Genomic DNA, 24,795 nt, shown 5'->3' on the forward strand with positions numbered 1-24,795 from the left:
TCTGGACCCTTCTTCAGAAAGGTCCAGACCCAAAACGTCAGCTTTCTTGCTCCTCTTGATGCTGTCTGGCCTGCTGTGTTCATCCAACTCTACACCTTGTTATCCTGGATTTTCTGTTATTCTTTGACTCCATTGCCAAAAATTGTGAAATCTCAGTTGTCTCATTTGAGGGACATAATGAGGAGCTGAATGCATCTGCTTATTCCATTGGACCCATCAATGACATATAACAATAGCAACGACGACAATTAGATATAGAAATTCCTACCTGCAATGAATACTGAAGCACAATAGAGAAGGATAAGAGACTAACATGCTGACATCACAACTACTGATAGGTGTACCTCAACACCTGGAGAGAGCAAGAACTGCAGTTGCTGGAAGTCAGAGTCGATACAGTGTGGAGCTGGAGGAACGCAGCAGGTCACGCAGCATCAGACGAGCAGGAAAGTTGACATTTCGGGTGGGGACTCTTCATCAGGACTGGGGAGGAAGGGAGCTCAGAAATAAATAGAGAGAGGGGGTCGGGCTGGGCGAAGGTAGGTGGGGTGGTGATCGATGGATGCAGGTGGGGGGTTGGGGAGTTTGGTCAAGGGGAAGAGTAGGGCAGATAGGCTATTGGGTTGTAAGCTCCCGAGGCGGAATATAAGGTGTTGTTCCTCAAATTTTCATGTGGCCTCATTGTGACATTGGAGGAGGCCCAGGGTGGAAATGTCGCCAAGGGAGTGGGAAGGGGAGTTGAAATGGCTGGCAACCGGAAGGTGGTGTTGATTGAAGTGTACAGAACTCAGAAGCTCCATGAATCGGTCACCGAGATTGCGGTTGGTCTCTCTGACGTAGATGAGACCACATTGGGAGCAACGGCTGCAGTAGATCAGGTTAGAAGACGTACAGGGGAATCCCTGTTGGATACAGAGTGATTGTTTGGGGCCTTGGATGGAGGTAAGAGGGTAAGTGTAGGGTCAGGTGTAGCACTTCCTGCGGTTGCAAGGAAAGCTGCCAGGTGTGGTCTGGTTGCTGGGGAGTGTGGAGTAGATAAGGGAATCGTGGAGAGTCTGGTCCCTATGGAGAGCAGATAAGGCTGGGGAGGGGATTATCTCTTTGGTGGTGGGGTCTGATTGCAGGTGGCAAAGGATGATGCATTGGATTTGGAGGTTGATGGGGTGATATATAAGAACCAGGTGGACTCTCTCCTTGTTGATATTGGGGGGACGGGGTGTTTGAGGGCAGAAATGCGGGAAATATAGGAGATGCGATTGAGTTGCATTATGAATCAAGGGAAAAGGGAAGTTACGGCCGTTGAAGTAGGAGGACATCTGGGATATCCGTGAGTGGAACACTTCATCCGGGGAGCAGATGTGACAGAGGTGGAGGAATTGGGAGTAACGGATCAAATTTTTGCAAGAGGATGGGTGAGAGAAGATATAGTCAAGGTAGCTATGGAAATCGGTGAGTTTGAAACAGATGTCGGTGCTGAGTTGGTTGCTGGAAATGGAGACAGAGAGGGCCAGGAAGGGGAGGGAGGTGTTGGAGATGGTCCAGGTGAATTTGAGGTTGCAGTGAAAGGTGTTGGTGAACTGAATGACCTGTTCAAGCTCCTCATGGGAGCATGAGGCAGCACCGTTACAGCTCATCTCTTCCTCTGCTACATCGATAACTTCCCGCACCTTCCTGGACTTCTCCATCTCCATCTTCAGCAACTGCCTCAACACCGACATCTATTTCAAACCCGACTCCCATAGCTACCTTGACTACACTTCCTCTCACCCACTCTATTGCAAAAATGATATCCTATACTCCCAATTTGTCCACCTCCACCACATCTATTCGCAGGACAAAGCGTTCCACTCCCGGACATCCCAGATGTCCTCCTAGTTCAAGGACTGTAACTTGCCCTCTCCTATGATTCATAATGAAAATCAGCCGCATCTCCTGCATTTCCCGCACTTCTGCCCTCAAACCCCCTCCTGTCAACAACAACATGGATAGAGTTCCCCTGGTCCTCACATACCATCCCACCATCCTCCAAATCCAATGCATCATCCTCCGCCACTTTTGCCACCTGCAATCAGATCCCACTACCAAAGAGATATTCCCCTCCCCATCCCATCTGCTTTCCGTAGGGAGCATGCTCTCTATGACTCCCTTGTCCGCACCAAACTCCCTACCAACTCCAACACACCCAGCAGCTTTCCCCACAACCGCAGGAAGTGCTACACCTGTCCCTACACCTCCCCTGTTACTTCTTTCCAAGGCCCCAAACAATCATTCCATATCTGACAGGAATTCACCTGTATGTCTTCTAAACTGGTCTACAGTATCCATTGCTCCTGATGAGGTCTCCTCAACATTGGAGAGACCAAGCACAGACTCGGTGATCAATTCACGGAGCATCTGCGCTCTGCATGCTCCAATCAACACCATCTCTGGTTGCCAGCCATTTCAACTTCCCTTTCCACTCCCTTGGTGACATGTCCATCCTGGGCCTCCTCCAATGTCATAATGAGGCCACTCGAAAATTGGAGGAACAAAACGTTATATTCTGCCTCGGGATCTTACAGTCCAATGGCCTCAATGTAGAATTCACTAGCTCCCCACACCTGGCCTCATTCCATGTCCAGCCCTCCCTCTTATCCCCGCGTTCTTGACCTGACACTACCTTTCCATCTTGCTTCTCATCTATCTGCCCCACTCTTCCCATTGACCAATCTCCACAAACCCCTACCTGCATTCACCTATCATCATCCTAACTCCCTTCACTCAGCCCCACATCCCCATTCATTTCTGAACTCCCTTCTCCCTCCCCAGTCCTGATGAAGGGTCCTGACCCAAAACATCCACTTTCCTGCTCCACAGATGCTGTCTGAGCTGCTGTATTCCTCCAGCTCCACACTGTATCGACTTGTACCTCAACAGTTGTTACAGATGGTCAAAACTTTATCAAAGTTACAGGAAACTCAAATTGAATTATTTAACTTCTATTCTTGCAGGCTAAGTGCAATGAAGAGACACAAACTGCAGATGCTCCAATGCTTAAAGCCACAGCAGCTGAACTCATAGTAGTTCAAATACAAATAAACACCAGCTAGGCTTCAGCATTTTCTACAGGCAGCAAGATAACCGTGACATGTGAGAAGTCTCGGATAATGGAGTTACAAAGGGTATTTCAATTACATATGAAAGAGTTCTCAGAACTCCAACAAATACTAATGAGCACTGAAGCTTCAGGCAAGGTGGTTAATACCTCAGAAATCAAATCTTTGTCACTCAAACAAATACAATGAGGAAACAACATCAAGATTAACTGGATACATTTGGAGGAAAACTTCAAGTCTCAGAAATAATCCACAAAGATGGTTCAATAATGACAAACAGCTAATGAAAAGTGATCCAGCAAAAAGGAGACACTTAAGTACAAATTGAATCAAGTCAATGTTTAATGCTCAGAGATTATTAATCTGTGTAAATGTCAGTTGAAATCTGCAACTGAATTTCATAAGAGAATTATAAAAATTGCTACAGCCAAGTATGAATTGGTGAATAAATTCCTCTCTTGTTGGCCTGAGGTTAGTGAAACAGAGTTTTGAATTTGTAAACAGGCCTGTTTTCTTTTCAATTCAATGAGTGCTTGAATTTACATTAAAGCTATGATAAACAAACCAGATGGATCTCTTTGAGTCAATCATAATCAAGTATTTGCTGTAAATTCATTTAAATACCAGATTTTCCAAGGGGGTGACAATCTCATGCAGGTGACCACTCCTCGCCTTCATTTTATGAAAGGCGGGAGCTCCATTTCTCGGAGAGCAGATTCTAATCAGGGATACTTTAGAAATGTAGAGTTGTAGTTCCATTCTGACAGTCCGTTCATGGTGTAGCACTGTTGGGGAAGGCAAACCACGCCCTCATTTCATAGTAGTCAGCTGCCAAATTCTAACATTTAAAGGTCCAGACAGACACTTTGACAGTTGCTGTTGAACAGCGAGTAGGGTACCAGATGGGTAGTTACCAGATAAGGGTGCCAGGTTGGTAAGTTCCAGGGTGTCAGTTAAGTAGAATGTCAGTTGAGTATGGTACAATGCATTTAAAAGTCTAATTTTGCCTCAATAACTACATAAATTCATCTGAACCCTCCAAACTTTAAATTTCCTGGGCAATTCCTTCACAGTCTGCTATGATGAGAATTCTGCAGAGTTCCCATCTCCCATCTAAAACTGGAATAATGACTGTCTGACCATTGGAAAATCCAGGCCATTTTATTTTGGGATTTGGGTTTCAAAATGTGGGTCAAATCTGTGACGGTAATTTTTTTTAAGCAAGTCAGGAAGTCATTTGCAACAGTGATCTAAGTGCATCAATTCCAAAAAAACACATGCCAGGCAGGAACCACTGTAGTGTTAATCAATAAAATGTTTATACCGTTGAGTTTATGATAAACTTAACTTTGATTTCAGAACAACAATCCAAGCTCTTAGTTCAAGTGAATTAAAAAATTGCGTTCAGAAGCAAGTTTTAATTTTCTGCTAGCATGAGATTCAAATTTAGTTCTGGAGATCCAGTCACTATAGCCAAAGTATATAATAACAATATAATGTGATATAATATGATGTAAGAGAAGTAGGCCATTCAGGACATCGAATCTGCTCTGCTATTCAATGAGATCACAGCTGATCTGATAACCCTAAACTCTATTTTGTCTTTTCCCCATAAATCTGATTCATTTACTGATTAAAAATCTGTCTCTCAGCTGTGAATATACTTATTGACCCAGTCTCACAGCTCTCTGCTGCAAATAATTCCAGAGATTTACTACCTTCTGAGAGAAGAAATCCCTCCTCTTCTGTATCTCTAATATATAACTCTTTATTCTGAGATTATGCTCTCCGGACCAAACTCTCTAACAAGGGGAAACAGACTTTCTCACCTACCACATCAAGTCCTCTAAGAATCTTGTATGTTTCAATAAGGTCACCTTTTATTCTTTTAAATTCTGATAAGTACAGGCCCAACTTACTCAACCTCTCTTGATAAGACAGTCCCTCCCTGCTTGGAATCAATCTAGTGAACCTTCTCTGGATTGCCTCCAATACCACTATACGTTTCCTTACATTAGAAACCCTGAATTGTTCACAGTTTTCCATTTGTGGTCTGACTAGTGCCTTGTATAGTTACAGCAATCCTCTCTACTTTTATTCTCCATTCCTTTGAAGTACAAGCCAATATTCCATTTGCTTTCCCTGTTAACCACTGAATTTGCATGCTAGCTGATTAATGCACAGGGATTCTCAAATATTTCTGCTCTATACTTTTTGAGTCTTTCTTCATTTACATAATATTCAGCTCCTTGATTCTCATGAAAAGATGCATAACCTCATATTTTCCCACATTTTTCATCTGCCCGCTCATTTAATTTTTTTACATCCCTCTACAGACCTTTTGTGTCATCCTCACCACTTGCCGTTAAACCTATTTTTGTGTCATCCACAAACTTGGGTAAACTACATTCAATTTCCTCATTTAAGTCATTAATACATATTGCAAATAATTGTGCCTCCAGTACTAATCCCAGTGGCACTCCACTGGTAACAGATTGCCATCCTGTAAATGCACTCTTATCCCAACTCTCTTATAAATAGAGATAGTAAGACCTGCCGATGCTGGAGTCAGAGATAACACAGTGTGGAGCTGGAGGAGCACAGCACGCCAGCCAGCATCAGAAGAGCAGGAAAGTTGATGTTTCAGGTCGGGACCCTTCTTCAGAAATGGGCTGAACTTTCTGTGTTCTCTTAGTTAGCCAATCGTTTATCAATGCTAATATACTATCTCTGACACCTCATCTTATTAAGTAGCCTGCATTATCAAATGCCTTCCAAAAATCCAAAATATTACATCTACAAGTTCCCCTTTATCTATTACTTTTGTTACCTCCTCAAAGAATTCTAGTTAATTTGTCAGGTATGATCGTCCCCTTCATGAAGCCATGTTGTCTTTGCTTAATTATATTATGTATTTCTATATGCTCTGCTATTAAATCCTCTAAAATAGACTCTTTAAAATAAACACTTTTTCTCTTTTTATAGTTATTTCTTCTCCTCTTACCCTTTATTTAGTAATTTTGGAATGTTATTAGTGTCTTCTATTGTGAAGACTGATGAAAAGTATTTACTCAACTCCTCTGCCATTTCTTGGCTCCCATTACTTTTCCCCCAGCCTCATTGTCTAAGGGGCCTAATGTTCACTCTGGGTTTTCTCTTCCTTTTTATCTACTTAAAGAGGCTCTTGCTGTCCATATTGATATTTTATGCAAAGTTACCTTCAAAGTTTATTTTATCCCTTTTTTTCATTTTCTTTTGTCAGTTTCTAAATCTTCACCAATCCTCTGGTTTAGTACTAATCTTTGCAAAATTGTACATTTATTTTTCTTTCAATTTGATCCATTCCTTAACTTTCCTGGTTAACCACGGTTGGCTCATATTCTTCCAAAAATCCTTCTACCTCACAGTAATCTGTGAGTTATGAATTATTTTCCTAAAAATGTTATTGTTTCTGAACTCTCTTTGCTAATAAACTCCTTTTCTAGCCCACTCCAGTAATCCCTGCCCTCATTCCTGTGTAATTGCTCTTATTTAAACTTTGCACAGTTGTTTTCAACCAATGTTCCCCCTCCCCTCAAACTGAATGCTACATTTGATCATGCTTTAGTCACTGCTTCATAGGAAATAGGAGTAGAAGTAGATCATTCAGCCCTTTGAGCCTGTTCAGTTATTCAATACAGTCATGGCTGATCATCTAACTCAGTATCCTGTTCTCATTTATTTCCCATACCCTTCGATTCCTTTAGTCCCAAGAACTATATCTAACTCCTTCTTGAAAGCATTCAATATTTTGGCCTCAACCACTTTCTGTGGTAGTGAATTCCACTGGCTCACCATTCTCTGAGATTTGTTGTCATCTCAATACTAAATGGTCCAGCCTGTATCTTTAGACTGTGACCCCTGGTTTTGGATTCCCAGGAATATCCTTCCAGCGTATACCCTGTCTAGTCCTGCTAGCCTTTCCCGAGGGATCTTTTACTCAGAAATAGAACAGGTACTTAGTATTGTGAACAGTCAGCATTTGCAGTAGATACAAATGACAGTTTGCCATAGCTCTTGATACAGTGGGATATGGAGGCAAAGGAGCATCATGGCATTTCATGGAACTTTGATTGGATAGATTTTATTCTGACATATGCAGCCCAAGTCATGTCATACAAATACAGTTGGAGATTGTAAATGCCATAGGAAAACTGCAACCTTGTCCCCAAGCACCTCCACCCCCTATACCAGTCAAGAAAGACAGTATTACATCCCAGGATTGATTATTAGTGATTACATTTGGAGTCAAATTACTTTGCAAATAAAATTTGGATGCTATGCAATCTATTATTTCACCTGATCCTTAACTAGTGTTTGCTACTTATAAACACTGAAGGGTGGCTGTTGTCCTCTGATCATTCTAAATGTCACTAGAAGACATAGTTACCTGGTTTGTGAAACAGATACATCATTAAATGTTCATCTTTCCAATCCATTGTCATTTAATGTTTCTCCATTCAGACATCAATTTTGAAATAATTGCAATTGCATCCAAATATTTCTGGAATTTAAATATAGGAATAAATGCTTTTCAAAAGACGGTTAAGGTTTGAAATAGACTTTCCAAACTATAATGCAGAATTTCTCATTTATAATCATATATTTAGCTGAAGTATCAGATGTGGCAAGATCATAAATGTTCTGCATGAATTCATGACGACAATATTGAGTTTGGACTGAATAAATTTTTATCCTACGTTCCATTACTTCATTTTTCTGTCACAAATCATACATCTTCTCTCTCCAACTTCTTCTTAAAGAATAGTTTGGTTCTTTTGTTTAAGCTTGTTAATTCTAGTGAGAGATAATAGATCTAGATCTGTAAGTAAATCATTTTTAAAAATAAATAATTGTAACCTCATGATTCATTTTAATCTTTCCTGTTCTGTTTTCATCATGTTCTTAAAAGTTTTATAATCTAAATTGGAATTGTCATATTTTGGAACGTGTTATCTGCAAAAAAGCACGTCATCAAAATAATCCTGTTCAGATCTGAATTGGATTTCTGGTGTTTGAATTCAAGCCTCCAATTTGGATTTCTTTAAACATTTATTTTCTTCACAGTTTCTTTATACCAGGTTTTCCTCTCCTGCTGAAAGTGGTGGAATACATTATCATTGGCAAGTGCCATCTAGAACCTTACCAAAGCAGTAAATGTTTGTTTGTAAGCTACTTAACTTTAGGTGAAATATGGTGTCTATTTTATATTGTCTTTCAAATATATAAATTTGTGAATTCCAGCTGAAATGGCAAATAAGAAGGCAACTGGTCTATTTTCTAGCCTCCTTCACAGCCTGACTGAGCAAATTTCGAGGGCCTGCAGCTGCACTGGGATACGAGGCTTTGTGCAGGGAGGCTCACTTACCTTATGGAGATAAGGTTACTTTATGAAGATAAGTCCCCCTTTCCTTTTGGTGCTTTTACTTGTATCTTTTTTTAAAAAATTCTGGTTTTTGTATCCTAGAGGGTTATTTTCCTTTTCGAATGTACATGGTTGTTTTTTTAATATGGGTTTTTGTACCGAAGGTGATGCCGGTGATTGGCGACTTCGTACACTTTTCACTGTACTCCTGTACTTGAGTACACATGGCAATGCCTCTGCATTATAAACAATTTCAACTGCAAAGCAACCTGTCAGGACTACATTGAAATGCCAGCCTAAACTGAGCTCAAATCCTGAGGTGGGGCTTGAATTCCAGTTTTAATTTGGAAACAAGAACTAACTACAAACCCCAACCGATGAAGCTATGGCTGGGGTAGAATGGAGTCACTGAAAATGGATGCTTTGCCAAAAAGATCATATCATGATCTGAAGGTGACACTTGATTAATCAGGACCTGGATGTTATCTACCTTTGCTTCGGCATCGGCGTTGACATTGTTAAGTGTTGGCTGTGCGTGGAATAGCAGACAAAAATGGCGGCATGGGCCTGGGGAGCGGTGAGGCTGAGTAAATGATGAAGGAGAAGGCGTCTGGTGGCAGCGGCAGCAATGTCAGAATGAGGTGGATGTGGCTCCGTCCCAGTCCAAGGTCTGCCAGCAAGCAGGGAGCAGATCCCAGGCTTAATCCCCTGGTCCAAACTCGCAAACTGAGCCAAAGCTCCAGGTCCATAGCTTGGCCTGGGTGCCTGATGGCGGAGGCAGTGATGGTGGCAAGTTTGGTCCCAGTGAAGGATCCTGTGGCACCAGTGGTGGCTACAGAGGTTGGTGCAGTGTGAAATCATGGCAGCAGCATTGGTGGAGGCGAAATGGCACTGGAGAGTGGCGATTATCTTCTTTCTGCCAGCAGTGGCGGTGTGAAAATGCGCGGTTGCAGCTGTGTATTCAGTTTAGCAGCAGGGATTTGAGGCAGTGGGGTGGAGGAGTACGGATCCAGGTCCATGGCTGAGCTAGAAACACAGGAAGTTCCAAAGAACACCTAACTTTATTGAGATAGGACTATAAGATGAATGTTATTGTTTTAGTTTTCTGGCTTTATATTCTCTGTTTGGTTTATTTTCAATGTTTTAAGAAGGCGCCAAAGAGGGGTGACACTAAACACCACTTTTCACCATATTTGTAATAAATACATCTGACATCAAAACAAATCCAATCAAGTCAAATACATAGCGTTCAAAGACAGGAGAAATCAGCTCTGCGCTCTTGTGTAGCCTACAAGACCTTGGATTGTCTTTATGAATTATAGCCTGCACATGATACATTTAAAGTCACAGTGATTATTCCTGCTTCATAGAGATAACTATGATTAGCTTATAATGACCAATGACATGGTCAAGATTGCTTGTGACTATAATTTATATTTGACATAGTTGGTCGCTGCATGTGGTTCACATGCAAAATTTGGGAGTACAGATGTCTTAGACCTGTACTGTGTAATTGCCTGCTTAATGCAATTTCCCCTTAAAAGACTTCATATTACTCACAGGTTAAGCGTGCTTCCTTGGACAAAAGAAAAATTCCACCTACTCCAGGTATAGCAGCAGCCATTTTTCATTTCCATTGCACATTTGCAAATCAAATGAGGAAGGAAAGCAGCACAGATAGTGCTTCACAAATGGTTGCAGGCCCAGCCTGTCAATATAGATGACACCCCAAACATTTAGTTCCATTTCTACCACTCCTGTTCTGGGCTTCCTCACATTCCCACCAAAACACTTTCATTTACATCTTCATCTCCACAGTTTACCCCTTGAAGCCTAGGTCTACAGCTTAGTTATGCAAACCATTATGATGCATTATTTTCCCATTGAAAAAACTGCTCTTGTGATCATTGATTACACCCCTCCTGCAGTAACTTGTTTGCTCCAATGCTGTATCATCTTCCAACTGATATGTTGAGATGCAAGTTCTGAATGGTGCAGCCATGTGCAAAAAGGTAAAACAAGGCACGGCAGAGATGCTGTGTGAACCTAGTAGGCACAAAAAGAGTGACCACTGTAAGAGACACCCCAGCGAAGACCCCTAAGATATGTCCTGTTGCATTGGATGAGATGGTATACTGCCCCTGTGCAAAAAATGGCCTGGCAGCAACATTGCAACAGTGAGCTCCAAACCCATTATTGAATTTGTGAAACTATTATAAGTGAGTCAGTGTGAGCTGTGCCATGATGATATGTTGAGGCTGGTGCATATCTAATTGCCAACCTCTGTGGACAGGGTGTACAAGCGGTTGCTGCCTATGGAGTGTGACCTGCCATGTGCGGAAATGTTGATCAAGATGGATGCCTGGACAGAAGAATATGTAGTTTTTCAGTGAATAATTCTGATTCCAATGGGGGATTTAATTAAATGGAAATCTATGTTTAAGTTCCTAAATTTATGGAGGATGGAGCTGAAAGATATTTTATTTCATTTGAAACAGTTGTTGGGGAGAAAAAGTAGCTAGGGTCTAGGCCCGAAACATCAGCCTTCCTGCTCCTCTGATGCTGCTTGGCCTGCTGTGTTCATCCAGCTCTACACCTTGTTATCTCTATAGCTAAAAGATGTGTTTGGATCTTAATGTTAACGAGTATCTTGATAGGTACAACTATGATGTGTACAGTAGTTTCTTAGAAGAGCAATTGGCAGGCTATGAAACAATGCTTCAGAGCTTGTCCCTAAAGATTACCAATCAAAATTAAGGATTATCAGGAATAAACCTAATCAGAATGTGTAGAATTTATAAGGGAAAAAAATGTTCTCATGGGATCAGTGGTTCTGATTACTGAAGTTGTAGAAAGACTTGAGAATGTGAGGGAAGTAATGATTTTGGAAGAATTCCAAAATAATATTAAAAGAAAAAGTATTCTGTTAACTCTTAAGACTTCTTTAAATGAAGGTCAAGTATCAAAACATAGAACAAATCAGCACAGGAACTGGCCCTGTGGCACACCAAGACTGCACTGACATATGGTGTCTTTCTAAACTAAAAACATTTTGCTTCTATGTGGTCCGAGTCCCTCTGTTCCTTGTCTATTCATATAATCTGTTAAGATGATATTTAAACGTTGCTATTGTATTTGCATCTACTACCACTAAGAGTGACATAGTGGAACAAATGGTGGCAGGTGGTACAGTGGTTAACAGTGATGCCTCACAGCACCAGAGACCTGGGCTCAATTCCAGTCTTGGGTGACTGTCTGTGTGGAGTTTGCATGTTCTCTATGTGTCTGCATGAGTTTCTGCCAGATGCTCTGTTTTTTGCCTACGGTTCAAAGATGTGCAGGCTAGGTGGATTGGCCATGCTAAATTGTCCCATTGTGTCCAGGGATGTGCAGGCTAAATGGACTCGGTATGGCGAATGCAGGGTTACAGAGACAGGGTGGATCTGGATAGGATGCTTTTCAAAGGGTTGATGCTAACTTGGTGGACTGAATGGCCTCTTTCTGCACTGTAGGGTTCAATGATTCTACCTCCTATGGCAGCACATTCCAGGCACTTACTACCCTCTGTGTAAAAAAAAACTTACTCCTCACATTTCCTTTAAACTTATCCCCTTTTACATTAAACCTATATTTCCCAGTAACTGACATTTCTACACTGGGAAAAAGGCCGCCTATCCATTCTATCCATGTCTTTCATTATTTTGTAAACTTCTATCAGGTTATCCTCATATTTCAACATTCAAGTGAAAACAAACCAGGTTTGTCACATCTCTCCTCACAGCTAATATCCTCCAAACCAGACAACATCTTGGTTAACCGTTACTGTACCCTGTTGAAGGCCACATCTTTCTGGTTGTGTAACAACTAGATCTGTACACAATATTCCAAATGTGGTCCAACTAAAGTGCTATACAGTTGCAACATGTCTTGCCAATTTTTATACTTAACAATATACACATATATACATAAATATACCTATACCTTCTCAGCTACTGGTGTTGCCACTTTTAGGGAAATGTGGGCCTGTATGCCTAGATCCCTGTGTATTGATACTACTAAGGGCTTTGCCATTAATATATCCTTCCCTCCTGTACTAGACCTTCCAAAATGCATCACCTCACATTTCTCCAGATTAAACTCCACCTGCCATTTCTTTGCTCAAGTCTCCAGTCTCTCTATTTATATCTTGCTGTATCTCTGGCAACCCTCCTCACTATCTGCAGCTCTTCCAATCTTTATGTTATCTGCAAATTGACTAATCAGGCCATGTACATTCTTCTCCAAATCATTCATATACAAACAATAGGGGTCCCAGCACTGATCCCTGTGGAACACTACTGGTCACAAATCTCCATTCAGAAAAATACCCTTTAACCGCTACTGTCTATCTTTTATGACCTAGTGAGTTCTGTATTCATCTTACCAACTCACTGTGGATCCCATGTAACTTCACCTTTTGTATCAGCCTGCCATGAGGAACCTTGTTAGAGGCCTTGCCAAGGTCCATATAGACAATATCTATTGTCCTGCTTTCATCAATCATCTTTGTCACTTCCTCAAAAATATCAAGTTTTGAGACACCACTTTCCCTGGACAAAGCCATACTGTCTATTGTTAATAAGTAATGGGTAAAATGCTATGGGGAGTGGGCAGGAATGATCAGCCATTATCATATTAAATGACAGAGCAGGCTTGAGAGGCTGAATTGCCTACTCTTCCTCCTTGTTCTTATGTTCTAAGACTTTGGCTGTTGTCTTGCTTCACATGTGTGTTTTTCTTTTGCTGTGTATGCTGTTGGCACATGGTGCAAGATTGAGATTGATGTAGCATAGAACCGAGAGTGAGATGCATATCCCTTTGACTAACAAATGCCGAGCAGCAAGGCTCAGTCTCATTGTGTGACTGTGCTAATTAATACGGCAAAGCATTTGTTTACTGGTCACAGGAAGCGAAAATTGACTCAAGAAATAGCATTGATTGAATGCAAACATTTGCTAGAAAAGAAACAAATGCAGCCATGTCCTCTGAACAAGGAACTTTACAATGGAAACAGGTGTCTCCTGACTGAGGTTTGAGTACTTGTATGGTTGTTGTTGAGGATAACAAGAATGATTCTTTATTCCTGATATTTGTAATAAAACTGTTTCAATTATTTCTGTATATTGTAAAATAGTTTGTGTTTCCTTCCTATTATGTGAAATAGTCTTGAAGTTCTTTCGTTCCATGTTATAAAAGCAATGTACTGCAGATGCTGGAAATCTGAACCAAACACAGAGAATGTAGGAGAAGTTCAGCAGTTCTTCCAGCATTTGTAGACAGAAATTGAGGTAATGCTTCAAGTTTGGTATAATTCGGCTTCAGAACCAGTAATTAAGAAGTAAGCAGTACTTATCATGGATCCAGAGATATTGTCATCCATTCCAGCCCAGCCTCAAGCTCATGAGAGTTGCCTTTATATTCAGATCACTGTCAGAGGCTGGAACCCCAAACTGCGAAAGTATTTCCCTTTAAGGAGGACCATGTAGAGTTCATCTATCCCAATTATTCTATAAAGGGGCTGAGAACATAGTTGGAAATTGGTGCCTTGGCTGGAAAACATTTTGGGAAATTGTGTGTGTGAGAGACAAATGAGTTGGATGGAAACTGTAAATAACTCATGAGGTTAACAGTTTGTGGGAGGAACTTGGTGGAGATTTGTAGTCATGGATAAATTATACCCTTACACTAATAGTAGTCTCTTAGCATATGGGTAAGGAGCTATGACATAATCATGTTGGAAAAAAATGGGGCCCCAAGTGTACAAAGTTTCAGAGAAGGATAGGATTTAGGATAAACACTATTATGTTTAATAAAGCCTGTTTGTGTTCACTTAATTGAATACTCATCTGATCAGGTCACAAGTGCCTGGAATTTCAATGCAGATTCTCTTGGCTTTTTTTTGTTAGTACAGCACAGAAAGAGGTCCCTCGCACACCATGCTTGAAACAACCACAGATTCTCTTGAATTTTTGTTTTATTAGTACAGCACAGGAACAAGTCCTCTGGCCCACCATATCTGTGCCAACAACAATGCCATTCTAAACTAATTGCACCTGTCTGCACATTGTCTGTATCCCTCTATGCCTAATCTGTTCAAATGTTTGTTCAAATGCCTCTTAAACATTGATATCACATGTGCTTCTACCACCTCTCCTTGCAGTGCATTCTAGGCACCAAGCACACTGTGTAAAAACTTGCCTCGTACATCTCCTTTAAACTTTCTCCCTCTCACTTTAAACCTATGCCCCCTAATATTTGACATTTCCACCCTGGGAGAAAGACTCTAACTATCCACCCTATCATAATTTTATATACTTCCCACAGGTAACCCCTCAACCTGCAATACTCTGGTGAAAACAATCTAAGTTTGTCCAACCTCTCCTTATTGCTCATACACTCCAATTCAAGCAACATTCTGGTAAACCTTTCTTCATCTTAACTGCACACAATACTCCAAATGTGATCTATCTAAGTTTTAAAGTTTGTATAGCTATCAAAGCATCTGGATTTTAAAGAATCATCTGGATAACTTAAAATACCTGCACATAGTTGATATGGACCAAGTGTAGATAAATGGGATTAGTGTAGTTTGTTGTTTGTTAGTTGGCATAGACATGATGAGCTGAAGGGCCTGTTTCTATCCTGTATGACATATTAATAAATTTGATTAAAATGCCAAGGATGAGATGTGTAATTTCCATATTGGAACTTCAAAGCACAAAAAACTAAGATTTTAATTCACTATACTGTTTTCCTGTGGGAAAAATAATATGGAAATTGCTGTAGACAGTCATTCCATTTATCTTTAATATTTTCATACTGCCTCTAATTTTATCAGAAGTATAAATGAGTACATTATTTCTTAAGACAGAGAGGAAATATCTATATGGTTGCATACCAACATAACTGACAGTATCTTCGAGTATTACAAGCAACTTTAAAATATTAAATAGCTCTATTGTACAGTATATCAGTATCTACTGGTGAAATCTATAGTGCAATTTACTTGTCTATATTTGCCATATATGATATCAGTCCTCAATTTTTTTTTGGATTTCTTCTGAGGTCATCTATGTTAACATAAATTGTAGGACTTTTTGGAAACTGTAAATTTATTTAACATTATCATATATTCAATACATAAAAGATGTATTAAATACTAGAAGTTGATTTACATCTCTAGTCTAGATATTTTATAAGATCTAATAACATAAAATGTAACATTAATATAATGAAATAGATACTGAAGCTACGCATTAACAACAATAAGATGTTTGTGCATATATGGTAAGGCTCATTTAAATTATCTTTACACATTGATTTTAACCAGATTTTAAATTTATGCAGTGGCTTGTCTTGTGCGTCTGTACTTGATTACACAATAGTAGAAAATCATTAGCATGCAGTGACAACACAAGTTGAGTTCATGTTTTCCTGTGACAGATTTTCAGTTTTTTTGAAGGTCAAACTTTGAGTAATAACTCTTCAAGCAGACTGGGTTCAAGACTTTGTTTCATTTGCACTTACAAATTTTTTTACATAATATTCTTTCTCGTGCTGTTTTAAAACAGTTGTTAAGCCATGACGGGGGCTATATTAAAACTTGTGTAAAAAAATGTTATGTACCATGTCAACCACTGTGTGTGTAGCAAATTAAATCCCTATGAATTATTAATAAAAAAACTGAAAATGCTGAACATGCATGGCAGGTCAGTCAACACCTGTGAATATTTTAATCTGCAGCCTTGCATCAGAGTTTTGATTTCTTTGTTTTTCCACAGATACTAACACAGTTGCTGTCTGTTTATAATATTTTCAGAGTTATAGCATTGACGGTTCTATTAAAAAATTACAAGAGTTAACATAGAACATAGAACAGTACAGCACAGTACAGGCCCTTCGGCCCACGATGTTGTGCCAAACTTTTACCCTAATCCTAAGGTCTATCTAACCTCCACCCCTACCTTATACTATCATCCATATGCCTATCCAATAACCGCTTAAATGCCCCTAATGAGGCCGACTCCATTACACTCTCTGGCAATGCATTCCGCGCCCCTACCACTCTCTGAGTAAAGAACCTACCTCTGACGTCTCCCCTATATCTACTTCCACCCGCTTTAAAACTATGCCCCCTCGTAACAGCTACCTCCGCCTTAGGAAAAAGTCTCTGGCTGTCCACTCTATCTATATCTTTGATCATTTTGTACACCTCTATCAAGTCACCTCTTATCCATCGTCGTTCTAAAGAGAAAGCCCTAGCTCTCTCAACCTTTCCTCGTAAGACCTTCCCTCCATTCCAGGCAACATCCTGGTAAATCTCCTCTGCACCTTTTCTAACGCTTCCACATCTTTCCTGTAATGAGGCAACCAGAACTGGACTCAATTCTCCAGATGTGGCCGAACCAGGCTTTTGTATAGCTGGAGCGTAACTTCACGGCTCTTGAACTCAATCCCTCTGTTAATGAAAGTTAACGTGCCATATGCCTTCTTAACAACTCTATCCAGCTGGGTGGCAGCTTTCAGGGAACTGTGGACATGAACCCAAGATCTCTCCGCTCCTCCACACTGCCAAGAATTTTTCCGTTAACCCTGTATTCTGCTTTCAAATTTGTCCTTCCAAAATGAATCACCTCACAGTTTTCAGGGTTAAACTCCATCTGCCACTTCTCAGCCCAGCTCTGCATCCTATCAATGTCCCTTTGTAACCTAGAACAGCCCTCCGCACTATCCACAACTCGACCTATCTTCATATCGTCCGCAAACTTACTAATCCACCCTTCCACTCCTTCATTCAAATCATTTACGAATAGAAGAGGACCCAGATCTGTGTGGTACACCACTCGTAACTGAGCACCACGTTGAATATTTACCGTCCACTACCACCCTTTGTCTTCTAAGGGTCAGTCAATTCTGAATCCAATCTGCCACAATTCCCCCTATCTCATGCCTCCTTACCTTCTGCATGACCATGGGGAACCTTATCAAACGCCTTACTTAAATCCATGTATACCACATCCACTGCTCTACCTTCATCCACGTGTTTGATCACCTCTTCAAAGAATTCAATAAGGTTTGTGAGGCATGATCTACCCCTCACAAATCCATGCTGACTATCACGAATCAAACTGTGCCTTTCCAAGTGATCATAAATCCTATCTCTCAGAGCCCTTTCCAATAATTTGCACACCACTGATGTAAGACTAACTGGCCTGTAATTTCCGGGGTTATCCCTATTCCCTTTTTTGAACAAGGGAGTGACATTTGCCCGTCTCCAATCCTCCGGCACTATACCCATGGACAGTGAGGACGAAAAGATCATTGCCAAAGGCCCTGCGATCTCTTCCCTCACTTCCCATAGAATCCTTGGATAAATCCCATCAGGCCCAGGGGACTTATCGATCTTCAAGTATTACATCTATAAGAATACTGTAATAAACCAGTAAATTGTTGATAAAGAAACACAAACAAAATCTACCATTTTAAGTTTCAACAAGCAAAGTTGTGACATCTGTCTGAAGGACAGCTGCAACCGACTTGCACCACGGGGGTATTATTGTCAGTATCTGTAGTCTTGTGTTGAGCCCGCTTGTTTTACTTCATCTCCTTCATGACTATTTCAGTGCTACTGTTAAGGAAGGTGCTACAGAATGGAAACCACTTTTCAGCCAACACTTATTGAATCAAGATTCAGCCACGTTTCTTCTGTTGCCCTAGATAAAGTTTGCATAATCTAAAAGCCTAATCAGAAAAACTATCCATACACATGAACAGAAATTGCTGGAAAAGCTCCGGTTAGGAGGAAGGGTCATTCGACCCAAAATGTTAATTCTGATTCTCTCCACAGATGCTGCCAGAACTGCTGAGCTCTTTCAGCAATTTCTGCTTTTGATTCTGATTTACAGCATCTGCAGTTCTTTTGAAATTTAGAAAATCTATCCAAATATGCTTGTAGCAATGAAGTAAAATGTAGTATGATTGTAAAAAGATACCTAGTGAAATTATTAGGATGGCAATAGCAAAATATTTCTGTGGACACTTTTGAAGGGTTTTGTACTTATGCAAACCAGGAAACCAAAATTGGGAATGTGTTAAAATCTGATTCTTCTTTTATATTCATTGCTTCACTGGACAAAATACAGAAAAGCCAAAATCTACACTGTACTGCTGAAGGAATGGTAATTACTCAGAGGGACTTTGCAGGCTAAGGAACTTAAGGTGATCACATAGCAAATAACAGTACAGTAATAAACAGTAGAACAAGGTAATTGAAAATGAAAATTGCACATAATAATAATGAACATTATATGTTATTCATATGGGTTTAAAAGATCTCATTTTTAGTTCAAATTGAAAGCATATAAAAATAACTCAGAGAAGGCAAATACAAGATAATGAAATACTTTTCACGTCAAAATTTTGATTGTATTCTCATTGAAAATATATTGGACCAATTATGTTATTCTAAAAAGATAACTGAATGGTACAGTATAACTCAGACAAATGTTAAAATTACAGAGAAATTTGCACAAGCCCCTAACAAATCTCTTTAGTTTGCTTTTAGTCTACAGAGTTATGATGCAAATGTTTCTAATCCTTCGATAAGAGAAGGGAAGGTAAGATTGCATCAGCTGACAGCAATGGTTGATTGCTTTTAATATGCAGCTTTTTCAATTGTATTATCCAAAAGTATACTAAGTTGATATATTTCCATTTATAAACTACAAATCAAAGAGATTTGGAAATGAAATCTTTCCATCAAGAACAGACTTAAAACGTGCAAGCACCGAATTGTGTCATAGCCAAGCAAATCTTCTTCAATGCAAATAGAGCAATAAAGTGGAGACTAACCATTCTTGTAGCAGATGTTAAGTTTTCCATTTCCTCATGGGTCACCCAGACATTTCCTGAAGGCTAATTATAAAGCCCACAGAGAACCAATGACAATCCACGTGAGGCAAGCAGTGTTAAAGAAGAAAGGCAGCACCACTGTAAGCCAATAGCGTATAGCATCATAATGAGAACAACAGCCTCTCTGCTAAAATGAGCAAGTTCCCTACATGTTCATGCTCTGCTTAGTATATATTCATGAAATCAATAACTGTTACACTCGAATTTTGTTGCATGGGAACAATGAACAGGAAATTTAAAAAAATAAAAACATAAATAGGAATATTTTATCAAAACTTTCAAAATAATTTTGCTGCTAAACCAGGCACAGTTTTATCAGCTGCACTAAGGCTTTAGAGGCAGAGCATAGGACATTTCTGAAATGTGTGGGTTAGGACTTTGATAAATTTTGAGATTGAACTATTATGCATTCCATCCTTACTCTTATCTACTACTGATGAATATTATTGACTCAAGATCCTGGACTCTTCAATTCTCATTGTAAACTATTCTGTCTTGCTGGAACTACTTTGACTTCAAAGCATTTTCAAAACCTGCAGCATGCCTTAGGTTTCCAAATCCACGCTCTGGTTTGAATCTGCATATCTATTAGACTCATGAGTTTGTTTTGTGACCTTAGATATGCTTTATGTGCATTCTGGCTGTAGAAATATTTTACAACAAAACATCTAATGTTATTTCAATACCTAAATTCCTCAGAAGCAAACCATCAATAATTTCAAGGACTTCTGATAAAAAGATTTCCTTTACACTTAAAATTAAATGATTGGGATCTTTTCTGATGTGGTTGTAGGCAATTAGCAAACATGGTTTTGTGAATTGTAGGCACTAAACAAATTCATTTTGGGATGCATTTCAGGAAGACTTGATGCATTCAAATATTTAGGTTGCATGGTGTAAGTTGTCGACTTAATTTCAGCGCACTTGTTTAAAAGAATTACCCACTGTCACAGTGCAAGTGCATGAAAAGATTTTACCATTGATTCAAGGATTTTTCAGCATTAATTACATATTTCAGATAAATGAAAAAGTTGAGGAGTGCAGATTCTGACTTTGTGTTATAATGTAAAAGAGCTGATAACCTTCAGCGAGTTAAAGGATAATACTGGACTCAATCTTTACACACTGTTACATTGTTTCAGAATAAAATTTTACAAACTTATATCTCCTAATTAAACCACACCATAGTTTCCATAATTGTCTCTTTGTATGTGAAACCCCAGTTAATACCTACCTGAGAATGTTAGCACAATTTACAATTGTCGGCGATAGCAAATCCTGGCCTTGTTTACCATCTCCTATATCTATTTTCAGTGGTACAAATAGCAATGTAAAACAAGATACCAACTTATTATCTGCCATTATACCTCAGTGGTGCTAACTGGAATCAGTGTGAGAAATTGATCTACAATAAGCAATAAATGCAGTATGCATCATTTAAGGGATGCACTACACAGTAATTTGTCAAGGTTTCTTCAACAGTCCCTCCCAAATCCATAATTTCTACTACACAGAAGAACGAGAATAGCAGTCTCATGGGAATTTCCCCACATATAAGTTCTTCTTCAAGTTACACAACATCCTGAATTGACAATATACTGCCAGGGTTTTATTTCATATTTGTGGGTCATAGTCCCAGAACTCCCAAACTAACAGTACAGTTGGCAATACTGTCATTGTACGGACCACAATGTTTCAAGAAGGTCTTCTCAAGGGCAATTAATGCTGGCCTTGTCAGTAGTACCCACATTCCATGAATAAGAAAAGGAACTTGAGTTTGACTATAATTGCTATTAGTTACCAACATATCTCCCATGAGTTAGTATTAGCTACAGAGGGAATCAATGTTCCCTCCACCTATGGTTTCCTCACATCAAATCATAACCACACTTTTTATTCCATGTCCTCAATTTTAGCTCTCCATCAGCTCAAGTAGTCATCCCATTATTGAAACTTCTTACACAATGGCACTTCGCACAAATCTATGAGTAAAGCTGCCCAACCATAAAGAATCCAGCCTTCAAGGTAACTGCATTACATTACCAATATGACATGATCCAAGAGCATATGATCAGTTAACACATGATAAGACATCAGGTTATCAAATCTCTAGTCTGCTTGCAACTAAAGTTCATGGTAGACTAAAATACATCCTGTTTGTATTCTTCCTATAACATCTAAGCTTTAAATAAATAATTTTATTTTGCATATTACATTGATATGACAGTTAATATGCATTTCAAAAGCTGCTTTTTTTGGGAGCATTGAGAAGAGTTTACAACCTGAAAATGTGTACATTCAATAAAAGATATCTAAACAGAGTTGGAAGAGGGAAGAAAGTTCTTAAATGTGTTAGAAATGTAACTAACGAAAAGAAAACACAAATGGAATTCTACTGGTTATTTTGGTCCTAACTCAAATTCAAATTATTATCAAACACGCAAAATATACTGTGGTAATACTCTTAATAAAATAATTGGATAAGAATTAGCCTCAGCATTCTGTGTTAAAGATCTTGTTATTCAATAATTATTTAGTGTTGTCTGTCAGATGTAGAAGACATCTAAGGATAGAACTGGACTTAGTTCTGATGCTATATCCTATCAATTAGCTCATCAACATTCACTATCAGGCTCACAAATGAATAATTTTAATATAGGTGAAGTGGTACACGCATTCATGAAAGTTCACCCGCAACAATAGTTATTTTTAAGAAAGGGAAGACAAAATGGGCAAAAGAAGCTGAAGAAGTATGTAGGAACATATTCTTGGGATTATTGCCTTTCCACTGTTCCTCAGGGGTTTCCACAGATCTTCCATCAAAACTAATGCAAAAATTGGGTACTTCACTAAACCACCTCCCATTCTTCAGTGTCTTATTTCTCAATTGTTGAAGAGATCTACACTATTTGAAACCTTGTGAACTTCAATACCTGTGTTTATCTAATAAAAAAAAGCAAGCAATTTGTTACTAATGAGGATGGAGGTGCCAACAAATTGCAGTCTAATTATTTTAATACATTATGCATTCCCCAATCACTTCACAATGATTCAGAAAGGCAAATATTAGCAGCATATGTCTAAAAATCTCTGATAGACAAAGTTTCCATATGAAAGAGGAAATACAAATTCAGATTAATTTGTGCACAGTAACGGGCATAGAGGGATGTAAGGAATGATTCTGCCACTGACAAAAATAGATCCAAGGTACATTTCATGGTTGGTCTTGGGCCCTTTTGTCATTGAACTTGCAAGGTGCATACACTAAATGGTGATCTCCAGCCTCTGTAAGTGTTTGGAAGTACAGATCCTGTATGGTACAGCGTGGTAGAGAAAAAAATAACTTCCTGGTCTAATTAGAGATCTCTTGTAGTTTACGTGATATAGATTATTGCATGTTTGGAACTAGTTACACATTACATTGGTATCATAGACGTTGTAGTAGGGACTTTGAGAAAGACCGAATGTTACAGCTCACTCTTTCAAGATCCTAAATAGCTATGTCTACAATTCAATATTACATCATCATAGTGAGTGGTGGTTACGGCACTATTAACAATATTAACACTTTCACATTCATATACAATATTCATCACCAAGCAACTTTTCACATTATTACTTGTATAGATTCTTGTACATAACTATATTTACCACTCCCCTATCTGCCCAAAGTATCTGATTTTTCAATTTAAGGCAATCTGGAGTTTTCACTGTTCTCATGGAATTCTCTTTGGATTTGGAAGACTTCTAGTTTAGTGGGCAGAAAACAATTAATCTGATTCTCTTCCTGACAGTGTGAGGCCTGCAGTACCCTTGCATTTTCAAGATCCCCATTAACTTTGTGTCAACTAATCAGTAATGGATGATTAACCATAATGGGATAAGATTCCTACAGCTTCTTTTTAGGACCACACTAATAGTGTGAACAATATGTGATCTCTGACAGTCTGCAACTCCTCAGATTAATGTACCTTTTCAATTCAGATCTCTGAACCACATGTGTTGCCCTTTCCTAAATGTGACAACCATCTTGCATTTTGGCATCTATTGAAGTATGAGGCCTGTTGTGCACAATGCAACTGATGCTTACTCTATATGTCTTGATAGTCCTATGGATATAAATGTCGGTAAGATTGGGAGTTGAGTCTTCATCTCCCTGCCCATCAGCAACTCTCATGGTGCTGGACCATCAAAAATTAGCAACTGTCATAAAGAAATTAATATTTATTTTCAAGAGTGACTTAACTGTCCTGACTGGAAGTTCATTTCCCCATTTGATTGTGGGTATCTTGGCAGCTTGTGACATATTCAAATCCAGAACTAGCTGCAAATTGGCTGAAACATTCATTAGCAAACTGTAGCCCATCATCTGAAATGACCACATCAGAGATACTAGGCCCTGGAAATGTCTTATATAAGACTCGGATAAACCCATCCCTAGTCATGGCAGCAGCTTCTGAACCTCTATTTATTGGAACAATATTTGATGTAATAAGGTAAAACCTTCATCATGATTAGTAAATTTGCAAATGACACCAACATTGGTGGTATAGTGGACAGTGAAGAAGGTTAAGAATACATCAGCTGGGCCAATGGGCTGAGGAGTGGCAAATGAAGTTTAATTTAGATAAATGCAAGGTGTTGCATTTTGGTCAGACAAACCAGGGCAGAACTTACACAGTTAATGGTATTGCCCTGGGGAGTGCTATCGAACAGAGAGACCCAAGGGTTCAGGTACATAGTTCCTTGAAGGTGGCGCCACAGGTAGACAGGCTGTGAAGAAGGCATTTGGCAGGTTTGTTTTCATTGCTCAGAGCATTGAGTATAGGAGTTGGGATGTCATGTTGCAGCTGTACAGGACATTGGTAAGGCTACTTTTGGAGTACTATGTACAGTTCTGGTCGCCCTACAGGAAGGATGTTGCTGAACTGTAAAGGGTGAAGAAAGGATTTATAAGGTTGTTATCAGGACTGGACGAGTTGAGTTACAATGAGAGGCTGGTTAGGCTGGGACTTTTATCACTGGAACTTAGAAGGTTGAAGGGTGACCTTATAGAGGCTTAAAAAAATTATGAGAGGCCTAGCAAAGCTGAATAGCAAAAGTCTTTTCCCTAGGGTACGGGAGTTCAAAACTAGATGGCATTGGTTTACGATGAGTGGGGAAAGATTTTAAAGGGACCTGAGGGGCAACAGTTTCATACAGAAAGTGATGAATATATGGGATGAACTGCCAGAGGAAGTGGTAGAGGCAGATACAGTTACAACATTTAAAAGACATTTGGACAGGTGCTTGCTTCGGCAAGGTTTAGAGGGATATGGGCCAAACGCAAGCAAATGGGTCTAATTT

The 24,795-nt window shown here is 39.4% G+C and overlaps 1 protein-coding gene across 1 annotated transcript in view; it reads right to left on the reverse strand.

Moving 5' to 3' along the window:
- The window catches only part of ppfia2 (PTPRF interacting protein alpha 2), a 349,413-nt gene that overhangs the window by 57,163 nt on the left and 267,455 nt on the right, over positions 1 to 24,795 (reverse strand). The window contains exon 19 of the mRNA XM_048607917.1: positions 17,497 to 17,499. Within this exon, the coding sequence (XP_048463874.1) occupies positions 17,497 to 17,499 (3 nt within the window). The remainder of the gene's footprint in view (positions 1 to 17,496; positions 17,500 to 24,795) is intronic.

This window comes from Rhincodon typus, chromosome 18 (genome assembly GCF_021869965.1).
Source record: "Rhincodon typus isolate 14 chromosome 18, sRhiTyp1.1, whole genome shotgun sequence".
Classification (NCBI taxonomy): domain Eukaryota; kingdom Metazoa; phylum Chordata; class Chondrichthyes; order Orectolobiformes; family Rhincodontidae; genus Rhincodon; species Rhincodon typus.